Source organism: Paramacrobiotus metropolitanus, unplaced genomic scaffold (genome assembly GCF_019649055.1).
Source record: "Paramacrobiotus metropolitanus isolate TYO unplaced genomic scaffold, Prichtersi_v1.0 Parri_scaffold0000051, whole genome shotgun sequence".
NCBI lineage: Eukaryota > Metazoa > Tardigrada > Eutardigrada > Parachela > Macrobiotidae > Paramacrobiotus > Paramacrobiotus metropolitanus.
In genome coordinates, this window is record NW_026570271.1 from 353,582 (window position 1) to 378,507 (window position 24,926).

Genomic DNA, 24,926 nt, shown 5'->3' on the forward strand with positions numbered 1-24,926 from the left:
GGAGTGTATACAGGGAGCAAACGCAGGCACACAGGTACAACTCGGCTACATGTTCATGTACGCCTCGTACAAATTTCTCCGTTTACACTCTATAGCTAGCTTTTGTTAATTCCGGATATGAGCTTGCTTGAAAAAACGCAAAGCAGTGACACGATTTTTTTCTGCTCGATGCCCAATTATATTTGCTAGTTTCTGTATGTAAATTTATAGCATGCCCCCACAGTTGGGCTATTGGTCTTCATCGCATCATTCGCATGCACCCTTGACTTCCGGTTGGCATTCTCGACTGCTATGTAATAACATGCCAGTCGGCAGCAGACGGGCATGTCGTACATGATCAAAAAAGTTCTTGGAACAACCGGCATTCAGTGCCATTTCATTCAGAAATAAGAGCGATAGGAGCAGGCCATTTCTTCCACAACTAGTCTGGGGACGTATGCGATACTGACACGACGTACCATTGGCGCTAGCGGTTTGTCCGGAGTGATGCTGGCAGATTTTCCTCGGTGGCACTGTCCAAGAAAGCGTACGGTGAATCAGCGCAATCGTCCGCAGTCTCTTCCGGTGCGTGAATGCATGGCATGCCCACGGATACCGAGGCGTAAAATATACGATCTGCATCCCAGCCGAATTAACCGACGAAATTCCTTAAACTGTGCCCTCCGTGCATCGGAAAAGTCGTTAAAGGAAGAAGACAGCAGTTATCCATGTGTCAGAAAGATAGAAACAATGTTCTGTAAAACAGTAACATACACCAACTGATTACCTAAGTACAGATATATACTGGTCTCAGTGGTCTCCACACCAGTAGACCATTTTGTTTAATTAAGCATTATCGGAAATTCAGGATATTGTTGATAATCTTCGTCTATGCAATATTCTAACGGTTTGTATGAATTTTAACATTCCACTGTGTATAATGTATGTACGAACGTCACCGGGATATCCCAAAATGCGTTTGATGCGTTTATGACGTGTGCGGATTTGTGTGCAACCCAGCGGCATCCCGGAACTTTCACTTTTTGAGTAACTTTTTAAAAGCTCTAAAAATTAGGGATTCCAAGGTGATGCAATAAGTACGAGCCCTATAATGCGGAAATAACAGCGTATACGTCAGTGTTAAATTTGCATGTTTAGTTGGTCGAAGTTAAGCGAAGGTCATCTACGTTCAACAATTACAAAAAAACATTGCGTACGTCAGTCAAAGATAAAATATTTCTTTGTTTAATATTTCTTTCAATGAGATAAAATATTTCTTTTATTTGGCTATCATAATATAAGATTCAGTGGTGAGCGGACAAAATAATTACATGGCGCGTCAGCCGACGGGCCATGTGTAACAGGCAGTCGGCCAAATGAACTTAAAAAAATATACTAACCAATTTTGCGCATTAATTTTAACGAACATGTTCGGCAAGCGATTATTTTTGTGTTGCGTAATGTTTTGAGCTGAGACCACTAGTTGCAATAGTTCTTTCTCAAGGACGCAATCATAATTAGTGAGCTTCTGGGATTCAGTGACGAAACAAAACCGGACAGTGTGCATTTTCAGCTAGGTAGGCAGATCCGCTTCCAAGATACCGTTGTTGTCGCACCTTTCTTGCGCTACTTCAAGTATACGTTGCGACGCGGCGACCGGTGCTTACAAATTTAGGTATCCGAAATAAATCCACAGTGCAAACAACTCATCCAAGGCGCGCACGGACAACGACAGGTCTTCGTTGAAAGTGTCTGCAGAAAGGGCTGTGTCATCACACGACAGACTAGCTAGCAGCTCGTTAAGAAGGGCTGAATCCACGAGACGTCGGTCTGACGCTCTATTCTGGCTTTATTAATGTAACAGCAAAAAACACACGTCCTGTCTGCATCTTCTGGCCAAACCGCAGCAGGTAAAAATCATATAACCTGTTTTCTCCAGTCGACTCCGGGTGATCATAACAACCACTTGCAGAAATCCAGAAACCAATCCAGATTAGGGATAAAATAAAAATTCCTCCATTCCTGATCGCTTTTGTAATCATTAAGCTGATAACCGCGCGCTAGTCCATAGAGAAACTCCTGCACCAGTACCATTGGCATCGGAGAATAATTATGTTGTCTTCTACTCGGAAGATCAAAATTAACGGTCATTTAGTCTGCATGCACCGTTAACTTTAGATTTTGATTATTCTGCGAAAGGACAATTTATAATAAACAAATTAGGTCTTCAGTCAGTCAGTGGAAGTCTACAGTCGAAAGCTTTAGTCGTTTAGTATAGAAATAGGAAAGTATTAGAAGGACAATAGACACGTGAACTCAGTATACTACAACTACACCGTTGGGTACGCCGTACAACGGTGTATTCGATGTAGTGGTAAACCGTACAACCGGTGGTTATTATACTGTAATTACATGACCATTTGCAAAGTATTGACATGCGTTTTTGTAATTGCGTTTAACTTCCAACATCACCATGGTATGTCTCAGTAATATTATGCATATCTTGTGCTCGTAGGTACGTTTCTTTTTAGGTACATAAATGAATTAACCAGTACTCGGTCATTGGCCTAAATTTACAACCGGTAAAGTGGTGTCCCGATCGGCCTACCATATCATTGAGATCTCTGTTGTTTCAGTTTGCCTTTTTAAACTTCTACTTTGCCGCCGTGAATACCCTCGCCATCCCAAAAATGTAAACGTCGAAAAATTTGCAAAATTCGTTATCGTTAAATATACTAGAATCAGCGTAAGAAAATACGAACAAACACAGCTGTCGGCATGTTGGTTTTAAGCAAGTGACAATTTATACTGTAATTATTGCAACATCCATAAATCAGTTAATAATCTTAACACAATGCATAGTACGATCTTGCAGCCCATTTTGCGATTGATACTTAACAATGTGCCTGCCCATCGTTGCCGGTTTCCGGGTTTTGAGTTTACATCCTGTGCAACGTAAGAAAATTCCGGTCGTTAAAAGCTGTTCATGCTCTTTATCTGCCAGATGCAAGAGGAATTCTTTCTCATCTTCCCAGAATAAGCGGCAAACCAGGCACTGATATCGTGCACTAAGGACTCTCATGGTCGCCTTATCCGGCGGAAGCAGGCATGTTTCCAAGGCAGCTCTAGCATCATTGTCATTGAAAATAATAGAGCCTTTCATAATTTCTTTCTCCTTGTTTCCGTGGTCGCAGAAAACTTGTCCAGGAGCACTGTCCATGTCGAGGCCAGCGTCCGGAATACCCATACCATTCTGATTTTCCATCGCTAAATTTCCACAAAAACTTTTGTTATGTTTGGATATACAAGTCAGTTACACAAACATTGAATTAATGGCCGAATCCTGTACGTACACCCCATTGAAGCAATGCTACAATACGACCGAGCGGTGTGTGCAGATGTATATTCTATTCCGTTGCATATTCTATGTTCATATCGAACGGCACAATATTTTAGGTTTGTATCAACGATTTATCATCTTTTCTGCAAAATCAAAGGCGAAATAGTTTTTAGCAAAATGTATCACTTAACCGGTTATGTAACACAATGCGGCGTACCCGCCAACCAGAAACGTTACCCGAAACGTAACATTTCCGGAAAAAACTTAGACGCCCGGCATAGTTCAACCTAGCAAATCGGAACATGGAAGTAGTTATTTACTGTTATTTTGAACGAGACGAGAGTAATTATTTGCTCCACATGCGCCTTTTCTTTTAATCATAGTAATCATAGGTCCACATATTCTTATCTTCTGGAGATGGTCTTTTACAGACGGCAGAATATACAGTACAAGAAACAGCCTCGGCTTCGCCTCCGCGTTTCTTGTGGTCAACGGCCACTTTATTTAGTTCTCAATGAATATTTATTAAAATAACATATTTCGTCGAAGCATAATCGGTGCATCGCATTAGCGCAAAAAACGGATTTTATTTAAAAACACGGATTTGATTTTTATACGAGTATGATTTTTTTTAATCAGTTCATGATTCTCTCAAATCACAATAAATTCTCACAACTGAATTCATGATTCTGTGAACTTTAACCTGATCAATCTGGGTAGTGGAAGCTCGGTCACTGGTTCAAGTGACGAATCTTTGCAATGGACAGAAGTGCCTGCTTGGTCCCCCATTCAGCTATAGGGGAATAGGGGTGACCTATAGGTGACTCGTTAGCTAACGAGTCCCGTACACTGGACAGTACCGGTAACTCGGTCACCCGCTCACCTATCGGATCCCGTACACTAGACAGCACCGGTAGCTCGGTCACCCGCTTACCAAACGAGTCCCGTATACTGGACAGTACCGGTAACTCGGTCACCCGCTCACCTATCGGGTCCCGTGCACTGGACCCTACCGGTAGTTTGGTCGGCTGTCACTCATGTAGAAATTGTCCTCGATGACAGCGTTACATACAGAGTATATAGTCGTTCTTGTTGTAATAACGGTCTGCTGATTAAATTCATTCTGATAGTTTAAATAGTAGAAATGACTTTCATATTTAGCTATATTTTAGCTGGATCACGTAGCAACATTGCCTAAAAATACTCCGATAATACTTATAAGTACAATAATTTAGTTGCATTTGGTGAAGGTAGTCAAAACTCTTCCGCTTTGGCGTTCGAAGCGGGAGAGGTTTCGAAAGAAATGAATACTATCTGGCCGGGTTTTCGACTACGGGCTTTCAGAATATAATATTGGTTTGGGTCAGTCTTTTCTGGTTTGCCGGCTCTGGTGTATCCCATTCGTGGCTATATAAATCTGAATTAGGATATCACTGCAAAGTATGATCTGGGCTAAATGCAGTTAACGTATGGGTACTCACCCTTAACAAAACCGAGGCTTGCGAAAAACCAGCTACCACGGGACACTCTCTGATAAAAAATGGTAAAGTGTGCCACAGACGTTTAGGCCTTATTATTCTCGTCATTCGTTCATGGATTTGGCCAATCTATCTCGTATTTCTTTGTACCGGCATATACTTTTGTAGTAACGACTAGTGCCCTGCAACGGAGTACAAAACTGCGTCCAGTCCGATCCAAACTTAAAAAATTTTATCCGAACCCAGTCCGACTCCGAATTCTAAAAATCGTACTCCGACCAATCCGATCCGAAAATATTTTTGGCCAATCCGAACCCACTCCGATCCGATCCGAAAAATTTTCCAAAAGAATATTACTTAATTTTATTACTCATCCCTACATTAAAAAAAATTTTAATGCCGAAGTAGGTATGCCGTAACATGGCATTCAAAAAAATTTTAGCCATGTTGTCGGTAGTCAAAAGACTTCAGAATTCACAAGTACAAGTTTCTTGGGCATAATAGAGGTTAAGGTAGAGGATTTACATATACTAGTACAAAATTTTTTAGGGGAATTTAGTTTTTTAGCACTACAGTGTGGAAGAAATTGGAGAGGTTAGCTATCTATCCTCACTGTCAGAAATCTGTATCATATCTTTTTGTTGTATACGGTTCAGCCCACGGATTACCCACCTATTAGCCAGGGTCAAAAATAGGGACAGAAAATTAAAGGGAGGGATGTTTCTAAACGCCGCTTCGATTTTCTTCGATCTTTAAATGCACCAACTGATGGGACTGCAAGTGCGCTGATTGGATAAAACCCATCTTGCAGATTTCGCAGATCCACCTGCGGTTACCCTGGTGTGCATCGATGTGAGCCTTTAAGGTGCCTGCTTGTGTAAATTTCTTCGAACAAATTCCACAACTAACAATAAAAAAATCATTGCATTTTAATGTGACCACTAAGTAGCCATTTACCTGGGTTATGTAGCCCTAACATAGCATTTCGCTTGTATAAACTCGGATCACTTACGAATATGGTTTGTATCCAGCCCGCGCATTTGTATTTTTTTCGCTGATTTAATGCGATAGAAATTACGGGACAAGCTTGTACATTTAAACACTTACCGGAAGCTTATTTCACTCCAAACTCCCCAGTCGTATGTTGCGCTCACAATTAATGGATTTTCGTGAACGCAGACAAATCACTTGGCCACAGAATGTCATTAAACAACGACAAAATGCTTGGGGGTACGCAAAAGCGAAGGTTTTTGTCCACGTTCCCAAACTGGTGTATGATCCCGGATCACTTCCCTTGAAGCATTGTCCTAGTGCGGCGGTTGCCGTAACTAAGCAGCTAAAAATGCGGCTGTTGGCCCACATTTGCAGGCGTAAATCGCAGTGTGGTACAAATTATTTTTTCACGTACAGAGCATGCATGTTAGGTATGCTGAATAGCGTGTGTGCATAATTTACTGTAAGATGAATTGTAGTCTGCTTTTTTATGCGCTAATGACAGTAGCAAAAAACTTCCAATTCCTGTTTTATTTCATATCAACAAAAAGGGACGAGCAAAATGCATACTACAGCTGCAGATTAATTTCGAACATAAAATTAAAAAACAACATTAACACCGTTCATGGGGTCATGTAAGTCGCACCGCCTCGCAAGCCCAGAAAAATGCACCGTATAGGTTAACAAACGTTCACACTCGAAACAGTTAAGCGGTATTTAATTTAACACAAGTATGTCAAGGGATAAATTTAACCGAATGCATGTTACCGTCTCGCAAGGTCCCTTGCGATTGGTAGTTAATAACATGTTGACCCATTTTTGCCGGTTTGCGGGTTTTAAATTTACATCCTGTACAATATAGAAAATTACCGGTGGCAGACAGTTGTTCATGGTCTTTTTCAGTCGGATGCAACAAGAATGCTTCCTCTTCATCCCAGGAGAGGCGGCAAAATTGGAACTGATATCTTGCACTGTGGCCGCTTATGGACGGATTTCTTAACGGATGCAAAAGTGGTTCCGAAGCGTTGAACACGGATTCTTCCGGCCAAATGCGGTCCCGGCTTCTGCCTTCAGTGATTGGTTGATGTTGTTCATTTTGAACAGGGGAATCTTGGAATTCAATGTCAATTTTGCCGTCGGCTTCCGGAATTTTTATATGATTTTTGGGCGCTAAATTAGAGACATCTCTTGTATATATGAATGTGTTATTCTTGCTCAATTAATTCATCTACAATGCAACAGGAAACAAATCTATATCAAGTTTGTTCCTGTAAAGCTTCCATCGTCTGCAGAATCCTGCGCAATTATATTCTCAAGATTTGAGATTTACGAAGTAATTTAAGCCCGAAACAAAATCTGCGGTTCTGAATCCAAATTCTGAATAAGTGGGATCAGGTTTTTAGTTTTATGAGGAACACGCAAACGGCATTTTGCATTACGAAGTGGTTCTACAAAAATGAATATGAATTTTCATCGTCATGAAATGAAATTCAGCATGTACAAGCCCGTCCGGATGATGAGCACGATAGAGAACAGTGAAAAATGTAAATTCATGGGTTACGCCAAACAAGATACTACGCAACGCCACGCCAAACTGTTCCACCACGTAACATGCGTTTGGCTGGCTGGTGGCCTGGTGCACGCCATATATTTCAATAGTTATAATCGATGTTGCCTGGCGGAAGGTGGTCAGAAAACGGTCGGTACAGTAAGGGACGATCTAACTGCGGAGCGCATTTACGCATTGTGGCAAACGTAGTGCAGTGGCCATCGCGCTAAGCGCTAACATCGCGCTTAATTTGCGTTAGCTGTACCTTTACGTGCTCATCATCCGGACGGGCTTGTACACCGCATGATCATCCCGCCAAACGTGAAAACTAAAGAATGCATCATTTGACTTTTACACTGTACAGTCAATAATATTGTGTCAGTGAATAACATACGCGTTACATAATAACAGCGGGCGACTTGTAAAGAAAAAGGTTGAAATGAATTGTTGGGTAATGGGTACTGATCATAAGACTAGCATCGTTTATAATCGGGTACGTATTTTCGGCCATTATGTGAAAATATAAAGAAATTTTAACATTACTGAACGTACCACTCCGGTCTTTTGCAGTTCCGGTTTCAGCCGTATAACGCCCCGTTTCCTCGCCATCCGGCACATCGCTGATAATATCCCCAGCAGTGCGTGATCCTTCCCTGGAACTGGGCCTACTCGCACCTCCTGCGGCTTCAACAGCCGGGCGTCCGATCCATGGATCCCTCCATTTTCTGCGACGCGACCATTTATTTCGTTTCTTGATATTATCGTTTTGGCTTGCAGAATCCAGTAGGAATGTTCTCGGTGGAGGTGCATCCAAAGTTAAACCGGCATCTTGGATTATCTTATCCACCCTATAAGTTGTAGCTTAAATAAACTTTTATCACACGACAGGACGTCTTCCCGGCTAAAATAAATGGGGAACAACCGGTCGCAACACGTCGTACCTCTTTCTTCTCCCTTTTCGAAATTTTCCCGTCCGTCCAGCTGCGCACAGTAATCGTTTGAGATGGTAGAGGGACAGATTCGTCTTCTGCAGAATATAGGAGAGAGTGAAGCCATTGTCGTATAAATGCAGTATTTCCTGTCGTTCTGCCGGGGTGAGGTTGTAAATATCCCATGCATGGAGATCGGTAGTTGTTTTCTCTAACACGCTCGGGTAATTTTGGGGGCCCGACGTCGAGAAGGCTTGACCGGAGGGTAGCAGAATTGCTTCAGAGCGGCCGTCGGCGTTCAAAAGATTGTCCCGTTGGGGTTCGGCATTTCTTGGAATATCAGCCAGATCGGGCGGCATTATTTTGCACCTGGTCGCATGTACTTATTTACAAAACGGAAAATGGATCTTACGTATGCAGTAGATTATTTTCAGAATTGGCGTCCCTCGAACTTCGTTGTTGCTGTTAGGCAGATGTTGTCTGGACAGTAATTTGCGCCTTTCTCAGCACAGCACATATTGGTCCCGCAGCATGCGCAACCTAATTATATGTACTAGGGCTCCCAAGTACTGAAATGCTTTTTCCATTCCTTTCTTTAGCGCTGATCTCCAAGATAGGTGGACAGAAGAAGGCCGCGGATCAAAATTGAATTCACTTAATTACACTCAGGAACGCCATGAATTAAGTCTGCAAGGAACAAATGCTGTAAAATAATAATGATAGCAAATTAGCGTTATGGCCGTTTAACGAATATTTACACTACTAATACCGAGAATAATATGGTCATCTAACAGCCACCAACATCTCAGAACAGCCGGCATGCTTTCTTGCCTGTTATTATTTGACAGTTGACATCACTTGTCCGAGTGCTTCGTAAAATTAAGGTAACTGCGCCTATTAAACTTCAAATGCTTAAAACCCTGCAGCACTACGTCTACCTCGTACAATGTACACCAAAGGAAAAAGCTTAACTTTTATTCCACCACCATGATAGCTGCACTCCCAACAACTGTGCCGTTTCCACACAGTTGCATCAACTTATATATCACATCAATATGCATACTCGCATAACGCAATCATGTTCACATACAGCCACAAAACTATAAAAACACATGCGCCAATCTGGCCACGGCACATCTCACACATCCGTTCCTGCAGGCCAGGTTAGTCTTGCTTCCCTCTCATTCCCACTTGACCATCGGTCACAAGCACTCATGCATATCCAGATTCAGATCTATATTGCCACGAATGGGATACACCAGAGCCGGCAAACCAGAAAAGACTGACCAAAACCAATATTATATTCTGAAAGCCCGTAGTCGAAAACCCGGCCAGATAGTATTCATTTCTTTCAAAACCTCTCCCGCTTCGAACGCCGAAGCGGAAGAGTTTTGACTACCTTCACCAAATGTATGTAACTAAATTATTATAATAAAAATTATCGTCGTGGTATTTTTAAACAGACAGTGTTGCCACGTAAACCAACTAAAATAGAGTTAAAAAAATGAAAGTATTTTCCACTTATTAAAATATCAGAATGAATTTAATTAGTACACCGTTATTACGACAAGAACGACTACATATTATCTAACGTTGTCATCGAGGACGATTTCTAAACAAGTGTCGGCCGAGCAGCTATCGCTGCACGATCACTACTGCAATTGTATGTTAAAGTTAAATCAGTGATAGATCGAACTACCGCCACTGTTCAGTGCACAAACCCGATAGTTCAGAAAGTGACCGAAATACCACCATATTCTAGTTACAATAGCCCGCTAAGCCAGTGAGTGACCGAACTACCACTACGGATAGCTATGTGAGCGGCTGACCGAGCTGTCATTACTGTCCGATGCACACAGCCCGGTAAGCGAGCGGGTGACCGAGCTGTCACTACTGTAAAGTGTACCAAGCGCGTTAGGGAGCGAGTGACTGAGCTACCACTACTGTCCGTGTGTAGCCGGCAAGAATGTTAACGTGTTCACGGTTCACGCTGTGACCATATTTGACGGGCGAAAATGCTTGTGAGCATTTCTGACAGGCGAAAATGCTCACGAATTATATCATGCAGACTACTCTGTATTTGCAGGTTTTTAATGCAAAACGACTGAAACATCATACTTCAAAACGGATTGTCAATATCAGTTTCCGCTGATAAAAAACTTCGCTGAGAAAACAAATTATGATAAATGTCCCGGCAATGGAGCTAAGTGCTTGTACATCTACTGACACTCGCTCCTTTCGCCCACGAAAGCACAATGTCTTGTACTGCTTTCTGTCAGGCTGTACCCAACAAATGCCTATATTGGATTAAAAACATTTTCCTGTTTGAAAATTGGTTAAAGAAATCATTGAAAGTTTGACGAAGAACGACTAAACAGGTTTTCATTAAAAAACGTCTCTGTACATTTTTATCACTCGCAGTAAAATTGCCAGAAAGGGAAGTAAAAATCTATTTTTTTCACACAAATAGCCGTTTAATTTAAATTTGTCTATATGGTAATTTACATTTCCTGTATTTTAGCAAGCTGATGTTGCGCACACGAAAGGTTTCGAGAGACCAGTATAAAAATGTCCTTTGGTTGCAGTATAGTTTTATCACATCATTCGGTTGCAAAATATTTTGTCACAGTGCAAGTAACTATTATACCGGCCATTTTTATACATACACAGCATGGGAATTCATACCTGTACACTTTTATATGAACTGCTAGTTTTCTTTCAGTTTTTCATGTTATTCTGTACCTATACAGAACGCGCTGCGCTCCAATCTCGGCATTGTGGACTTTTGTACAACACATAAAGCAGATGTTGCTTGTTTATTACGCGCGAGTTTAAGGACAGTACACAGACCGCCCGCACTAGGCGTCGGCTTCTTTGACATCAAAGAAACCGACGTCTAGTGCGGGCGGTCCAGGGGAATTTACTGTCCCTTAAACTCGCGCGGGTACAGTACTTTGGATAACCAACGCATAACGTACAGATATTCTGATATATGTATTATGTAAACATTGATAACGTACAGATAACGTAACGATTAACGTACGGATATTCTGATATAGGTAAGTTTATACATCATATTTGTGAGTACGGACGCCGGGCAGGGATGCTCACGTTCTAAGATCTCTGTGGTAATCGGATACCGGTGACATTTGCCGCTCTTGTATGCAAATCAGACGCGCTTTCACTCTTCATAGCTACATGCAGGCGGTTCATATTATATACACTCGTGAACACGGGAGCCGGGCAGGGATATTCACACATCGTGAACACAATTGTGAACATACTGTAATTTACGAGCGGCAATATTACCGTTTTAAAAATCAAAAGCCGATTACCGTAGCAATAATCATTTTTGTACATGTAGTTTAAGATTATGGCCCCAAGTTGCATTTTTACTTATAGTAATTTTACCTCTGTATTTATTATCCACTAGAAACCACTTTGTATTGTTACGAGTATGGTAACTTGCAAAACATACAAGTTGTTTATTTGCGCAGCGGATTACTGTGGATCTCCACTTCCAGAGTTATAAAGCAACCACACCGTCTTTACATGTTCATTCATCCACTATCTTAACAAATGAACTGACAAAAATCCACGGGCAGAGAGCATCTGATTGAATACAGAGCCGCCAGAATCCCAGTCTGTTGAAAGCACATGATGGTCTTAAATAGCAAAGTGGAATCTTTCCTTACATAATTACATGTATATAATGCCGCGATAAATAGATAAATGGGGAATACGGGAGAGAGAAATTGTCAATTGTTGATGGTGGTTTGTGATAGTCTGCCGTGGTGCCGTGTCCATTCCATCGCGAATGCTCTTCTACATCTACGTACAGTAACCGGGTGTCCATAACGCACAACTATTCAGTGTCGCGGCATAACTGCGCTAAACATAACGACTTAATATATAACGCATCATTTTTTCGTGCGCTTATAATTTTTTTGCAGTCACGTAATTTGACAGCTAATGTACGTTTTTTTACTTAGAATTATTAATCATTTTAATTTTTTTGGTAATGATGTAATAAATTTAGGCTAACTAGCACAATAAGGTTTCAATGCCAACTGCCGTCCGGTTATTCTATGTAAACGTCAATGTTTATCAACGATTTCTAATTACTCGTATTTTCTACGTGCTTAGCGTAAGCATTTATAAATGCTCACAAACGTGAACATCGCCGCCGGCGCCGGGCACCCATGTTCATGAAACATGTGAAACGTATAAATCAGGCTGTAAGAATATTTCGCGCACATTTACTTGAAATTTTTCTTCTGGGCCCACCAAGTCACTTGTTTGCTTAATTTATGATTTGGCAGCCAAATAATTTGAATTTTTTGAAAAAATTGCCTAGCATGTAACTATCATATTTTGTAGAGGTATGACAATTGAACATTAACAGATACTTTGAACCCATTGGTGTGCACCGGATAAAGCAAAATTTTTTTATTTTCATCCATTCTTGCAGCGAGGGTAAGTATGGAGAATTCTAAATTAAAAATTGGTAACTAGCACTCTTTTAAAGCTTTTGCAAGTTTAATGAAATTTTCGAATTTATTTCTAGGGGTGAAAAACGTGAGCATCCGCGCCCGGCACGCGTGCTCACAAACGTGAACATCCCTGCCCGGCTCCCGTGTTCACGAGTGTAATGCGAACCGCCCGCATGCCGCCATTTACAGTAAGTATAATAGCAGCGCGTATGATACGACAGCGGTTAATATCAGCGGTATCCAGTTACTGCAGAGTTGCAAACGTGAGCATCTCTGCTTGGCAGTGACGACACCCATGCTCATTATTGCAATAAAGAATGGCAATAAACATTCAGTAATCAACGGCTAATTTTTTGCTCGCAAAATCACCTACACATAGTGATAAAATTAACACGAGTATTTTTCGGAAACAAACAATATCCCCATTTCGCATTATTGCGAAATGGGATATTGCACAAGAGGGACTGCCGGGCAGGGACGCTTCTGTCGGATGTAGTAAAGCCTTCATACAAACGCATAACTGTGTGGTCCTGCGGCAATTATCAAATTTTAGTTCACTACATTTGCGCTGCCATACAGAAATTGGTTTAAAAAATGAAATAGAAAAATTGCCAGAATTCGAAGAAGAACAGTTTTTGTGTGAGAAGCGTTGTATTTTCCAACCAATTCAAGCCATACTTTGCGTACGGAGAATATAGCAATATGAAATATTCCATTTCAGCTAGGATGCAGAGGAAATTAACATGTAAAATGCATTATAATATCATTTGTGAGCATTTTCGCCCGTCAAAAATGCTCACAAGCATTTTCGCCCGGCAAATATGCTCACAGCGTGAACTGTGAACATGTGAACATTCTTGCCGGCTACATCCGTGCACACAGCCCAGGAGGTGAGCGGGTGACCGAGCTGTCACTACTGTCCACTGTACAAAGCGCGTTAGGGAGCGAGTGACTGAGCTATCACTACATTCTAGTTACAACGAGCAGGACGCGGGACCAAAGACTTAAAAGATCTTCAGTGACCAAAGGCTTAAAAGGCTTTCAGTGACCAAACGTTTAATCAGGCGGGTACTGCACGCGTGGCTTCCGGTGACCAAAGGCTTAAAAGATCGCGTAGCGCACGCGTGCCTTCGGTGAACAAAGGTTTAAAATTAAAAGGTGGGTGCTGCAAAGTTTGTTAAGGTAATTAAAGTTATCGGGTTTGTTAAAGCACTAACGTTTTGAAGCTTAGTAAGGAGTAAAAATGAAGGCCAAGGTCAAAAAGAGGAAGGAATAAATAAAGGAAGGAATGTTTTTTGGTCAAAAAGAGGAAGGAATAAATGAAGGAAGGAAATTCAGTGGTCAAAAAGAGGAAGGAATAATTAAAGGAAGGAATATTTTTTGGTCAAAAAGGGGAAGGAAATTTCGGTGGTCAAAAAAGGATGGTCAGAAAAAGGAAGCAAATTTGTGTGCGGTGAAAAAATAGGATGCAGAAAACACACAGAGTTTTTTTAAATGTTTTTTTTTAGTTTTTTTAAAGCTTTTACTAATTAAATAGCATTTATTTAGTTTTATTTAGTAGCACATCACTAAATTGTTTTCACGATCCACGAGGGTAGCTCCTGTGTCGGCTCTTTTTTAACGGCATGGTCCGCTAAAGCCGATGCCGGTGCTGATCTATTGAATTATTCGAGCAACTCATTAGATGACGCTGTTTTAAGTACAAAATAACGGCATTAATACACATACATAATTTGTGTTTGAAGTCCCCGGTATCTTAACATAAACCGTAACTATATTATGGTAAAAAAAGGATAATAATAAAGCAATATTAATCAGCTGCATAATAAAAACTACATAGTGTTGTAAAATGAAAAAGTGCATATCATTATGTACATGCTGGAACCATACTTGTACTTTGTGGGCATTGTTACGGATGCATCACTTACCTGTTAGCTTCGCTCAACGTTGGTGCCGGTGTCCCTTTATTATAATCGTAAGGATATGTTCCTATGTACTCAACGTCATCATCGGGAGCAACAATCTTAGAAGATTCCATAGTGGGTACTAATTAGTATTTGCATCTGCGTCAAATGAATTATCGGTTTTTTTGCGAGTATTTCCGTAAATCCACGCACGATCCACGAGTTCGCTACAGGTACGCAAGACTAAGCCATTATGCTGCACTTCGGTAAGATGAGTGAAGGAAGAATAACCCTGGCCAACATGGCAAACTTTCTTAACCAGTAATACCCACTCTACCACTGAGATTTCATTGCAGTATGTAGAAAAAGCAGACGCCTTACTTCTACTGATAAGTCACGTATCATTACATGAACGCAGACTCGGAGACTATCAAATCATTTACCCGCCAAAACGGTGCAGGCGTTTTCTATGTTGTGTGTGATTTACATTGTAAATGAGGAATGGTAATGTCGAGCCGGATTTAATTTTTTGAATGTGGGCTGCCCAGTCGGACTGCCTTGCCCAGTGGTACTGTATTTCTACAAAATGCAGTAAACCGGCAGCCTACATACGATGATCGTCGCTGCCACATAAGAACATTTAAAAAAACTCTGTGCGTTTTCTGCTTCCTATTTTTTCACCGCACACAAATTTGCTTCCTTTTTCTGACCATCCTTTTTTGACCACCGAAATTTCCTTCCTCTTTTTGACCAAAAAATATTCCTTCCTTTAATTATTCCTTCCTCTTTTTGACCACTGAATTTCCTTCCTTCATTTATTCCTTCCTCTTTTTGACCAAAAAACATTCCTTCCTTTATTTATTCCTTCCTCTTTTTGACCACTGAATTTCCTTCCTTCATTTATTCCTTCCTCTTTTTGACCAAAAAACATTCCTTCCTTTATTTATTCCTTCCTCTTTTTGACCTTGGCCAAAATGAATGTAGAAAAATGTCCGTGCACCCAACCCAGGAGGTGAGCGGGTGACCGAGCTGTCACTACTGCAAAGCGTACAAAGCCCGTTAGGGAACGAGTGACTGAGCTACCACTACTGTCCATGCACATAGCCCAGGAGGTGAGCGGGTGACCGAGCTGTTACTGTTGCCCATTGTACAAGAATGACCGAACTAGCAGTCTACCACTGTAGTCCAGTTGACAGAGCCAAATGGCACGAATAAAAACGATTATATAATTAAAAAACAGAAATTCGAATCGACCGCCCATAAACCACAAGAAACGCGGAGGCGAAGCCGAGGTGACCGAACTACCACTACTATCCCGTGCACAGAGCCCGCTAGGTAAGCGAGTGCACAGAGCCCGGTAGGTGAGCGGGTGACCTAGGTACCACTGCTGTCCGGCGCAAGAAGCCCGGTAGGTGAGCGGGTGACCGTGATGTCACTAACGAGATGTCACTAGCGTACAAAGCCCGTTAGAGAACGAAAAACAGCCTCGGCTTCGCCTCCGCGTTTCTTGTGGTCCACGGACCACGGCCACTTTATTTAATTTTGAATGAATATTTATTGGTATACATCTATATTTCGTCGAAAAATGTTCGATAGGTACAAGTATACCACAACAGGTGTCACGAGGAAGGTCTAACACCCCCTCGAAATACAGATAAATCTGGATGTGGAAGAACACGGGCCTTCCACAAAATAAGAGTTTATTGCCCAAAAAAGGGAAAAATATAGAAAATGGGGAAAGAGAAGCAATAAACTGAGCATTTCCACAGGAAATGCAGGAAATATACCAGCAGCCACCTAGGGCGGCTGCTCCATACATCTAGCATGCACCGTGACACATGCCCTCCTTCGAAAAAGGGCTGCCCCCAGCCCGTAAGAAAACACATAAGACAATGACGAAATGGTTTTAACAACCAAAAAAGATACAAGAAAACAGAAAAATAAACTCTTTCGCCAAAAGGCGCACTCCAGGTTGTCCAGCAGCCGGATGGCGGCGGAGGCAGGATGCGCAGAAGGGCTGATTCAACCCTTGGAATCGGCGTGCAGCACGCCCGCCTTGTCCGGATCCTTCACCACCCTGGGCGATACAGGTTCATCGGCCACATCGGCCCTGGCTCTGCAACGGTGCTCCAATACGGCCGTCCTGCGCTGTATACAGGGACGGTCCTGCGGAGGCTTGAACATCGGTAAGCAGCAGTAATGCCTCGGGTTACTGCTGCTGAACGTTTTTTGGCGATTTAGAGGAGTGAACGGCACGCCGTACCGTTTTCTTCGAAGTTGCACGGTGGAGGACGGTGACAGCGATGTGTTCCGTAAGCGACACACGCTTAGCGGCAGTTAATGTCGCTGTATTACGGTGGTACGCACGGGGACTGGCCATCCGTTCCTGGTCTGTCTGGCGCACAGGTTGCATGGCGCCTTTTCCAGTTGGTGGAGCAGGAGATAATGCTGATGACATGGTATGAGGGGACTAGCATCGCTGCTGGTACCTCGGTCCAAAATGATGCCGGTATCGCACTGGGAAATCGCTGTGCGGGTGCGCTTGGCTGCTAACGGCGCAACGTCATCAGTCCCTGTTTCGGTCTGCGTTGTACGGTGCTGCTGAACAAGGCGTACTGGCGGGCGCCGAGCTGCCAGCCGTCGCAGTGCTGCCCCTCGCTCCTCGGCCAATTCCGCATAAAAGTTCCGCTCCTTCCAGTCGAATCGTTTCGGATCGGTAGAAATTGTTTTCGTCCAGCAGCTGAAAGCTGCTGCTCGCTCAGCCTGACCCTGTAACTCACTGGCAGCGAAGGGGTCGGTCGTAGAGATGCTCTGTGTCGCAGGCATTGGAGATGTCCCGATCTCTCACTTGCAGGCTTTGGGCTCAGATGGCTGCCCCACGTAATAGTCAAAGGTGCAGGGCACCTTTCTCTTCGGTTTGGGAGATAGTGCGGGGCTGGAATGGCTACTATGGCCATTAGAAGCAGCGGGACCACGTCGTACAACGGTGTGATCACTGCTATATCCACTAAAGGCATAAGATGGTGCGAACTGGACCGGCTGTTCTTGTCCAGAGTAGAAGAGAGTGTCAGGATAAATTTCGTCCACAGGTTGGCCACCATACGTCCACCGGTATGGGGAAATCTGATGGGAAACTGACGAGGTCCCTGTCGGCATCCACGAACCCACAGGGCAGGCTACGTCTCCATCAGACTGGTGCATTTTTTGCCAGGAGCGCCATTTGTCACGAGGAAGGTCTAACACCCCCTCGAAATACAGATAATCTGGATGTGGAAGAACACGGGCCTTCCACAAAATAAGAGTTTATTGCCCAAAAAGGAAAAATATAGAAAATGGGAAAAGAGAAGCATTAAACTGAGCATTTCCACAGGAAATGCAGGAAATCTATACCAGCAGCCACCTAGGGCGGCTGCTCCATACATCTAGCATGCACCGTGACACAGGGCAAAAGCACGGATTTTATATAAAAATAACTTCATGAATCTCTCAAGGTCGGAAGCATTCCCTTTGGCTGTACAGATAATTTCTGTTATATCCTCTACCCGAAAAGAAACCCGAAATCTCACTGTCTATCAGGTAAGTACTAAATCTGAAATAGTTGAAGTGCGCTGGACACTATCACTAGTTCGGTAACTCGGTCACTTCGCAGGCTTTTGTCACTGGCGAATGATTTGTGCCCGCTGGTATATGTCCGGTCAGTAGTGATACCTTGCTTATCTAACAGGATCTGTGCACTGGACAGTAGTGGTAGCTCGGCCACCCGCTCACCTAACGGACTCTGTGAACTGGACATTAGCGGTAGCTCGGTCACCCGCTCAACTAATGGGCTCTGTGCACTGGATAGTAGTGGTAGTTCGGTCACTCGTTCAACTAACGGAGACATGCGGAGGCGAAGCCGAGGCTGTTTCTTGTAAATGCATAACACCATAAAGAAATAAATGTCCCGCACAAATATTATCATAAATGATATAGCTCAGACTCGGCACAAACAAGAACATAAGGTATGTTCAACCATGCAATCCACGCTATCCACTGTCCACGGCCATAAATCTCCATAGTCGTAACAAAATCAAAATTTAAACAAATGCCGTTTTTTCTGGGTCGTCATGTACAGAGGGTGATTTCGCAATATGCTTCCAGCACGGACACAAAGTTGCAGTAATTCTCTCCCTTCTTTCCTTCACTTCTTGTCGCTTAAAAACACTTTAATATGTGCTTTATAATTCATAATTAATTGAATTCGAAAAAAGAAGTAAGTGGCCCTTAAAAGTAATTTTAAAGCGGAACGCCCAGTTTTCCAAACCAAAACAAATTTTTGACGAGGAAATCTTTTTGCCAGTTTCCTTATTTTCTGAAATTTGACACAGACCGTCGTAATCGGTTAGGCGCAAATGTGGCTTCTTTATTCGGACGGGAGATACGAAATTCCGTGCTGCTGCTTTTAAGTATCGTAATAACAAAAATTGAAAATTTGGTAAAAAACGAAATCGAATGATGTTTGCTTTCCGAAATTATTTACCGGGACAACAATGAGTGCATGTGGTCCCTTCCAGTGTTAAAACCACTGTAGATGTCTATAGTAAAACGTCGCTTAAAAAAACTTCTCAGGACAAGCAATCTGGATTTGCAGCCCGGGGAGGAACGCAAGAGGAACAGTCAAAATGGCTATCTTCCAGTTCACGAAGCTAACACAACGTACCAGTGCCTAGAACTTCACGAAGCCAGATGTTTTCTAAAGACCACATGATGTAACAGTTTACTAAACTTGGCACCCATAGATTATGAATTGATGACGATTTTTTAGCAAATTTTTAATGGAAGGCACTGGAAAACGTTTTGCGAATTGTTACACTGTTGCGCACAGACCCTTGTCGGTTTGCAAAATCCCACCGTATTCTAAGTTGCTTTCTATTTCTAAAAATTAATTTGTTATGATCGCTAAGAGAAAGGGCTTTCAAACTTAACGGCTCTAAAAATAAAATATGCACGGTGAGGATGGCAATAAATTCATAAAGAAAGTGGAAGCATATTGCAAAATCACCCTCTGTACAGCACGAAAGCGAGCGTGTTTGTCAGGAAATCTTGACGAAGGTCGGTTCATAACGAGACGTTTAGTGTACCTTATTTGATTTTTAAGTTTCTGAAAACATGTTCCCAGTATAACTCCCCGACCGGAAGTAGCGCGAGAAAGCGTACGCAAAATCAATCGTCTACAGAAAGTTAAGTAAAAAACAGCGGAAAAAAATCAGTGATTGGGCGTGCCCGGAATTGATAGTTCATGTGCCTGAACACGAACCAAATACAGATATCCCAGTCATTTCCTTTTATATTTGATGTTGCATATAACAGGCAAAAGGTCAACAGTGAAACAAAGTAGTCCCGTACTTGCCACCGTCACCCGAATAGAGTATGACATTGCGGCCGTACATTTGACTGAATCCGGGGCGGTACACAGGCACCATGTGCAGTGTACTACATCATCACCCTAGTTCCCATCAACGGCAGTATATAAGTACTGGGATTCCCTGCCTCGGCTTTGTCCGCCCCCGATATTATCCTTCTGCTAATATTCTTGCTCCAAAGATACTTATGCTTGCTCCAAAGATACTTGAAGGGCAGAAAGAATCGATTTCGAACTGTAGACTATTGACTATTGAGTGTCTCTCCGGTTATACAACGAATACTATGAGGTTATATTTTCTTACAACTATTTTTCGTACCACAACACTCCGGTACAAGCGTTCGCAAAATGTTAAGAAATCAACTTCATTAGGAATACAGGAAAATCGTTGCCGCCCTATAGCCTATGCAAAGGAATATTTATAATCAGAAGTCAATAATCGATGCATCAATAACCATTTGAGGAGAATCTCTCGGATGGAGTCGGAAGTGGAACTGCGCCTATTATCTTCCAACATCTGGATGACACACCCAAATAAAAACGAATCATTTGACGCACGCATAAAGCGGCGATAGCTTAGAGTCATAAAAATCTCATTAATACAAAATCAGACAGTTGATAACAGGGATAGACATGAACGATTTAGACGTGATTCAGTTGATCAGCCTCGTTGTCTTTACGCAAGTTGAAGATCAGCAAGCGCGGTTAACTGGGTAAAGTGTTCTGATTACCCATGCAAAAAATTTTAGATAATAAAACCAAGAATAGTGACAAAAAGGAATTTGGTGTCTTGTTAATGAAAACAATTTGTATTTTCCGTTAATATCTGAAAATTCTGAAATGCTCTGCCATGACAGTGGCATGTTGCACAATATTTGCTGTTGAATTTTAAATTTATCAGTGAAAATAAAATCGATGCGAGGGCAGGAGTGCCAATAAAAAGGAACCCTGTCAAATAGGACTGCAAAAATGTGGAGGAGAAGTATTGTTAGCTACTTTGTTTTTCGTTTGCCTAATCTTCATCGAATCTTGTGTATTCTGTTTTCTGGGATGGATTAAATAAAGGTCATGTACGAAAAATATATCACTTGTGTGGTAATTTAAATGGCATAGCGGAAAAATAGAGAACGTTCCTAGGGAATTCATTTCCTACTACGTGTACGACACCATAATGCTTTACAAAGAGCACAAAGGTGTAAAAGAAATTATCAAGAGCAGATTAAGGGAAATGACCCGGTACATGGTGTCAAAATGGGATTCATACACTAAGACTTTCGCTTTCGCGCACTCTGAAACACTTTTTTGTATTGCTTTATGTCATTCTAAAGCTAAATGATTTGTGTACATCGTTCTGAAAACCGTTTGCGCGCGCAACATCATAGCATTTTCAGGTTCATAGCATTTTTTCCGATTTTAAAATGAATTTCAAAAATTTTAAAATTTCATATTAAAATTATGGGAGAATGCAACCTGAAATTGGTTTACTTTCGACTTCATGGCCATGTGTCTTTTGCAGCAAAGTTTCAAGAAGATCGGGCAATGACCAGACTTTTGGTACACAACAATGCATTTAAACTTTTCGACCATTTTAGTTCGGCATATCTCGGCAATCGGATGTTGCGCGCGCAAACGGTTTTCGGAACAATGTTTACAAATCATTTAGCTTTAGAATAACACAAAGTATTGCAAAAAAGTGTTTCGGAGTGCGCGAAAGCGAAAGTTTTAGTGTATGTATCCCATTTTTGACGCTATGTACCGGGCCATTTCCATTTACCAATGAATTTTTTTTTACCAATGAATTTTTTTGAATGAATTTACCAATGAATTTTTGGGCCATTTACCAATGAATTTTGAGAAACTCTCCTGTTATTACCATTTTCCCAGTCTTTTAGAGAGATCGCTGAAAGAGACCGGAAGTATATTTCCGCACCAATCAAATGCCTGTTATCGAGGGGCCGTGAAAAAAGTTTGGTGGTTCATTGTACTGATACCGTAGAAATTGATAAAAACGGCCAACAAATCGAATTACAAATAAGCTTATGAGTTTTGTATTTCAGACTGTACCACTCTGCACATTAGAGACGGAAAGCATAAGGTCCACCCACTTAATGCATACATTCCAAGTATTCGGAAATGGCTTCGAATCTGGTAGATAATTTAAAGAAAATCTTCGTCATCAGAATCCTTGTAATTTTTGCGCAGTCGTTCATCTCGTAATCGCTGTTTGGAAATAGATTTGTATCTCATCGACTTCGAGTAGCACTACATTTTATTTGTTGTAATTCTCAGCAAAGATAGTTCACATGCACAAATGAATACGCTACACATACACATGCGCTTATGTGGCAGTACACTCAATGTCTCAAAACTATTAAAGAAAGAAATTTTTCCGTGGCCGGCACGCCTATAGGCAGCGTGTAGGCTTGGAATTGGATGCATAAAATGATGTCATACAGCGCTGTTCTGCTCGCGACCGACTGAAAACTGATGAAGCTTTGATTGCCGTTATGTTTCAAGTTCAGCATGTTGAGTGCGGTCTACTCTACTGTTCGTTAGGAATTAATTAATCGACTCATTCGAACTGCTCTCTGGCGGAATCCATGCTCAGGTAGTACACGATCGTTGCTCTATGTTAGCAGCCGGCAGAACGACCTTCGAAGCAGCATGAATGTTCCGCGCTTTTGATATGTATCTGTAATTCTATACTAGTACCCACTCAGCTAATAATATTAACCACATAATAATGCAGCATTGGGAAAAATCACGCCGGAAGTACAAAATTGCTTAACGCTGCAAGTAGAACGTATGCCATGCCCGGGAGGGGGTAAGCGGCGGTCGAACAGTCTTTCAGTGCAACTTGGTGATAAACGCACAGTATTTATTGTGATCATAGATTCATAGTTGACCGTTACCACATTTTACAAATCAGTGACAACTCTGTATTTGCGTAGCGTTGTGGACGAGGGTTTTATTTTGGAGAAAATACTCTTCCGATTATGGGATGGTATTGTTAAAACTTAAAACGACTTTTCAGAAGGTCTTCAGTTTGTAGAGGATCCCCATTTTGGACAAGGTCACTAATCGATAAATTTACAAAACATTTCTTCCGTATGAATTAATATTGCAAATACTGCATAATTGTGGCTTCTTCAAGGCTTTCTCTGTTATGGTCAATCATGTTGAAATTTGGACGCATGCGGTTTTCCTGTACAAGTCCAAGCTTGATATCTTTTCGGAAAAAAATTACAAAACTATTTTGTTTTATTTTATTACAAATTTCAGTCGGGCTGACATAGAACCTTGTATAAAAAATTTAGGGTTTATGTTAACTCAAGACAAATTGTGTTTTATTAAGTCTTTTGCAATGTTAACAACAAAATAGGTACACAATTTTCAGCGCTCTTAATACCGAATATCGGACATCTAGTACATATATACAATTGAACTGCGAGCCATCACCGCATGCATGCACCATTCATGAGTAATTTATGTACTTCCGGCGAATTTCTGTATATGGTAAGTCGTGCGAGGAAGAACGGTACGGCAGTGTCTGTTAAAATTAACTCCTGTAGAATTATGTAGTAGCAGCACAGAGGTTTAAGAAACTGAACACCGTTTAGCGGAAGATTCGCCATTATTCTGGCGTTCTACGCACAGTGGACTTTTACATAGATGGTTATATCCACGGCCGTATAGCGCTGTTTACACATTTGTGTGGATATTGTGTAACACCAATTTGGGGTCCAGTGTACGTAGGTGCTAGTATGTATTTGCCCATTTCCTAGAACACATGCCGGAATAATGTTGCACATGCGGAAATGGGACCGCAGAAACCGAGGCTATGAGGAGTAGTTAATTACATTCTAGCCAGGAAAGTTTGATCCGTTTTACTCTTTACTCATTATTCTTTAGAACGAACGGCGTCCTGTTGCGAAAAGTACGGTGTGGTAAAATCACTGCTGTCCCAGTTGGATGCTGAAGGTGCTCTCTCCGTGTTACTTTCCTCGGAAACGTCAGATGAATGATCAGAAAAACCTCGCCGTTACTTCCGGTTGGTACTGTTGGCTGGGCATTTGGGCGCATCGCACGCATACTGTCCATGGTCAGACCAAATTCTTTGGTAATATTTCATAGATCCCGCTCTATTCATTTACAAGTTAGCTGTACGAGCGGTGAATAAGCTTCAAAATGCCAACTTTAGCCGATTGCCTTTTATAGATTCTGTCAAAGTCCAGATAAACCGCCGGCCCAAAAAAATTAATTTGGCCGGGATCGGCTGCCAACCGGCAGATTCGTAGAAAAATTCGTTCCTTCTGTAGACATCACAAACCAACATGGAGTCCCTCATCGTGCGTTGATACGGGTCTTAACTGTGGGATAAAATAGGTAAAAATCGCGCTGTACTAGAAGCGATGGAAAATGAAATCATTGCCAGTATTTGTTGTATCTGTATAGGGCGGAGATATCAAGCAGTTGCTTTTTTCGATGCGGTCGGAATTTAACTTTCAAAGTGATTAGCGAACGTCAGTAATGGCTAACGTGACATTCATGTGACCTTTATAGCGATGGGCCGGCAATTATGTTCCAGTAAATTGTAGTGCTTGGTACGCTGTTGTAAATGCATGAATTATTAATATTGGGCTATTAGAAACAAGACAGTTTTGCGTTTATCTTCGCATATTAATTTTATCAAACAGACGGTGACGCATAGACTGATCAATGAAATTTGTTGAATACAGTAAAAATTTAATAAGCTTCGCACAGCGCATTGTTGTACAACACGATACAAACCGCTTCAGAGTATTATCAACTCCCAGCTAGCTGTGGCACATAGTGCCAGTGGTATGGTATAACGCATAC

The 24,926-nt window shown here is 41.8% G+C and overlaps 1 protein-coding gene and 1 long non-coding RNA gene across 5 annotated transcripts; one reads left to right on the forward strand and one right to left on the reverse strand.

Moving 5' to 3' along the window:
- Nucleotides 1-6,323: 6,323 nt before the first annotated feature.
- LOC129592293 (uncharacterized) lies at nucleotides 6,324-22,367 on the reverse strand. 3 transcript variants are annotated; one of them, XR_008690955.1, is made up of 5 exons: nucleotides 14,690-15,933; nucleotides 8,281-8,955; nucleotides 7,892-8,187; nucleotides 7,605-7,667; nucleotides 6,324-6,960 (listed from the first exon to the last, which is right to left on the reverse strand). XR_008690955.1 is itself a non-coding variant. In XM_055488295.1 (4 exons), the coding sequence occupies exons 2-4, from the start codon at nucleotides 8,625-8,627 to the stop codon at nucleotides 6,527-6,529; spliced, it is 1,077 nt and encodes a 358-aa protein (XP_055344270.1). In that variant the 5' UTR covers nucleotides 8,628-8,955; nucleotides 22,172-22,367; the 3' UTR covers nucleotides 6,324-6,526. The 3 variants fall into 3 exon arrangements, 2 of the variants coding, with proteins under 2 accessions (XP_055344270.1, XP_055344269.1); XM_055488295.1 differs by lacking the exons at nucleotides 7,605-7,667; nucleotides 14,690-15,933 and adding an exon at nucleotides 22,172-22,367; XM_055488294.1 differs by lacking the exon at nucleotides 7,605-7,667.
- A 1,144-nt stretch (nucleotides 22,368-23,511) lies between these two features.
- LOC129592334 (uncharacterized) lies at nucleotides 23,512-24,604 on the forward strand. Of its 2 annotated transcripts, XR_008690964.1 has the most exons (4): nucleotides 23,512-23,914; nucleotides 23,979-24,186; nucleotides 24,386-24,452; nucleotides 24,522-24,604. It is a non-coding gene; the product is annotated as an uncharacterized LOC129592334 (long non-coding RNA). The 2 variants fall into 2 exon arrangements; XR_008690963.1 differs by having other exon boundaries at nucleotides 23,512-24,186.
- Nucleotides 24,605-24,926: the final 322 nt, after the last annotated feature.

Coding starts and splice junctions, on each gene's coding strand:
- LOC129592293 (XM_055488295.1), bottom strand. CDS start 8,627: ATGCCGCCCGATCTGGCTGATATTCCAAGAAATGCCGAACCCCAACGG. Junction 8,188..8,280: donor CGAAAAGGGAGAAGAAAGAG/GTACGACGTGTT, acceptor TACAACTTATAG/GGTGGATAAGATAATCCAAG. Junction 6,961..7,891: donor AACTGCAAAAGACCGGAGTG/GTACGTTCAGTA, acceptor TCTCTAATTTAG/CGCCCAAAAATCATATAAAA.